The sequence below is a fragment of the Daphnia magna genome, linkage group LG1 (assembly GCF_020631705.1).
Source record: "Daphnia magna isolate NIES linkage group LG1, ASM2063170v1.1, whole genome shotgun sequence".
NCBI lineage: Eukaryota > Metazoa > Arthropoda > Branchiopoda > Diplostraca > Daphniidae > Daphnia > Daphnia magna.
The window spans coordinates 10,665,891-10,669,446 of NC_059182.1; the positions used below are offsets into that span (position 1 = coordinate 10,665,891).

At 39.7% G+C, this 3,556-nt stretch overlaps 1 protein-coding gene across 1 annotated transcript; it reads right to left on the reverse strand.

Moving 5' to 3' along the window:
* Positions 1-391: 391 nt before the first annotated feature.
* Positions 392-980, reverse strand: LOC116916466. The gene is made up of 2 exons (XM_032921717.2): positions 573-980; positions 392-513 (listed from the first exon to the last, which is right to left on the reverse strand). Exons 1-2 carry the CDS (start codon positions 874-876, stop codon positions 404-406), a joined length of 414 nt encoding a protein of 137 aa, XP_032777608.1. The 5' UTR covers positions 877-980; the 3' UTR covers positions 392-403.
* Between the last annotated feature and the right edge of the window lie 2,576 nt (positions 981-3,556).

Here is a 3,556-nt window from a genome sequence, read left to right on the forward strand (position 1 = left end):
GATGCGGATTTCATTACGAAGTGCTGTTTGGTTGTAGGATTAACCAGCAATTCACAAACTACTCTTTTTTTTTCAAAAGAAGTTATTCTCGTTTCACCTCCATCCATCCAGATGGATATTCCATAATCTCTCTGACGATATAAATTGTTAATATTACTTGTTGCACATTTAACACAGACACAGAATCTACTACCTTGATAAGTCAGGATCAGCCACAAGGGACGGGTCAAGAAAAACCTCCGTCATGTCAAAAACATCTGAATCTTCAAAACCAATTTCTTCATTACCCGGGTCAGTAAGACGATTTTTCTTTGATTGTGAGCTAGTTTTCTCGTTATCATCAGGCATTTTTCTCTTCCGATTGTTCAGTGCTAAGGGATTAGAATTATCATCAGACTCAACATCACTGCTGTTCTTCACTGTTCTTTCCTTTGGAGAGTTGGGACGATCTCTCTTTTTTGGAGGTTTCTTTTTTTGTGTCTCTCTCCTTGACAGATGGTTTGGGCATCCTGACTGAAAACAATAAATGAAAGAATAAGTCTTTACTAAATTTTAATATAACCACAACTTACCAGGCCATAAAACAGGCACGGCCCCAGGTCTTAATCTTTTGCGTACCGTTTGAAGTGCAGTAATGTCAGATGGAACTCCAGAATATGTGTTTTGTACATCCTCTGGAAGAAAATGCAGCTCACTCACAAAAGAGCTCTTGGTTAACAAAAATTCTTTCCTTGGTAAATTCTGTTTCCAATTCTTAAACAAGTCAGGGCCTTTTGGGGCTTTAAACAGTGCTGGTTTTGGTCCAATTTTCTGGCTTTTACCTTTCTCTAGAGGATATCCAGTTCTGCAGCATGGTGTCACACACGTCCTACCCATTTCTAAGCAATATCCAAAAAAGAAAACTTTAGAACTTACATTAATAACACCTATTTTTAAATAAAAGCAACTAGATTCTTCATATGTCACATGCAAGTGTATAGGAAAAGTACTAAAAACTTCCTCTCTATCTCATTGTGCTGCCAACTGGTGGCGGCTTCCACTCCCTGGATAACTTTGGGTTACAGCGCGGGATAGAACTGCTCACTCCTTGATATTCCTCTCAGATGAAGCTGCCGCTCTCGCTATCATATAAGACACCTAAGTTTCAGTCGGTTGGAATCCTTCCTTTTTAGCAATGCTGTGGAATCCTTGGCCGATTGACTAGCTTCCTCTTAGTTATCAAAGAAATCTAGAAGGTTATCTACGCACAGTATCATCAGAGTAATAGAATACTGGTGTAGCCACGGCCATGTTAACTCCCCCTCTCGGATTTTTTCCCAAAAGTTGTTGCAAGTTTCGCGTATCGATTGTGAGAAAATGAGGCAAGATATCGATTTAAGTGTCCCATAACCGTAACTGCCATCTATGAATTGAGTTTTAAGGGTTGTTATTTTTCTACTCGTATTTTTCTACTCACACCAGCTTTAAACTTTAAATTAGTGCATTAGATTTAGAAATGTCAGGTATAAATAAATGCGTTGTTCATCCTTGTCGTGATACCTACAATTCGTCCAGGGATAAAGAAAATGGAGTAACATTATTCAGTGTACCAAAAAATTTTGTAGAGAAGTGGAAAGAAGTGATCCCCTATTTAAACAAATCGTCCTATGTTTGTTCACGTCATTTCGATGCAGAGGAAATTGAAAAGGGAAAAGAAATTTGGAATGTTTTTCATCCTTTTGTAAGGTGGAAACTGAAAATGGGTTCTTATCCCAAGTATATGTTGCTGCCCAGTGATTATCCCCAAGAACTAGTTAGGAAACGAACAACAAGGGAAAGTGATCAAGCTACTACTTTGGTGCCACAGAAAAGGAGAGCGTTGATGGATTTATCAATTTGTGGCAAGCAAGAAAATGTAATGATGCCTAAGGTAGCTGTAATTTCTAAAACTAGCCCACCTCTTGCTCAGGTACAAGAAAATTAATATCTATTATTGAGATCAATATAATGATTGTTGTCAGAGTCGGGCGGAGCGCGCTCTGAGCTTGAGCGAAAAAGGAGCGCGCTCGCGATTTTCACTGAGCGACGAGCGCGAGCCGCTCAATTAAAAAAAACGCGAGCTTGAGCTTGAGCGAAGACCTGCTGGGCGACTCGCTCGAACGCGAACGCCATCTATCAGTCAGCAATAAAAACATTTGGTCCAAACTTAGTGCGCTATCTATGAACACAATTTTTTTTTTGTGAAAAAGTACGCAACTGTACAGACTACACCCAAAATCGTCTTTTCAGCACTGCGGGACTCATTTTTGTTCCAAAACGTTCAAATTTATCGGACAGTAATTTTTACAAACTTGTGTTTTTGAAACAAAATGGAATATCTTTTCGAAACTGGCAACTTTGCCCATAAAAAACTAGCTAATAGCTAGCAAGTTGAACTCTTTTAACTTTTTTAAGTGTAGGAATTGGGAAATTGTAATACCTATAACCGACTGTGATCGCTTTTAAGAGGAGTAAGAGGAGAAAATACAAGTTTTTGACAGAGATTTTTTTTGTGTGAAGAGCGAGAGCGGAAAACGAGCGCGAGCGCTCTCGTTTTTTTTTTGCGAGCTAGAGCGAAAATCCGCTCACTTTGAGGCACTGAGCGGAAAGCTCAGAGCGCGCTCGTGTTTCAGTGAGCGATGCCCGACTCTGATTGTTGTTCTATACTAAGCCTCCTGATCTGGTACTTGCAAAGCCACCTGAGGAAGCTGTGCTAGTTTCACTACCTAAAACTTTTTCACATCAGGTCCAGGTAAAAGCATGTAGTACAGAAAGCAAGTTAATTTTTTAAAATAACTGAACGTTATCTATTGAATAGGCAATTAAACATGAAGAAATCTCTTCTGATCCTGAGTTAGTTTTAGCAACGGCAGACATTATTGAGAATCCTGTGCCAATGCATGGATATTTGCTGGCTGAGGAACCTATGTCAATTGTTTTTCCTACAACAATATCTGTCCTAAGCCAGGTATAAGAATATAAGCACTTTGTTCAAAGCTAAGGCAATGTTTGTTAATCTTTTTATTACTTCCCTCTTGACCAGGTTGAAGAACAAAGTGAGTTTCCTGGTGAAACCAATCCCCTTGATCTCGTTCGACAAAATCGATTTATGTGTTTGGTTCCAGAAGTAGTCGATAAGACGCCAACAACTATAAAGCATACTGAGCATGTACAAAAACACGTAGATGGTGTGGAAGCTGTGGAGCCCCTTTCATCGACCACCGAAACAAGACCCACAACAGTAATTTCTGTGTGTGACGAACGCTCGCTGCTCTACTGGTCTTCATTCGTTAGACTACCTTCCATTTTTTGGGGGTGGTCTTTCAACCAAGGACTTGAAACTGTTTTTTGCACTGGCTACGGTAAATCTGAAAAATTAGCCACAGTCATCGTGAAAACCATTGCTGTCCGTTTATCGGGAGAGCTGTTCTACCTATTCAATGGGATTAGTATATCACATTGCGAATTACCGCCGAAATTTTCAACGTTTGAAAGGCTTTCCACCATTATACAGTTCTTCGACAAACTGAAGTGGTAT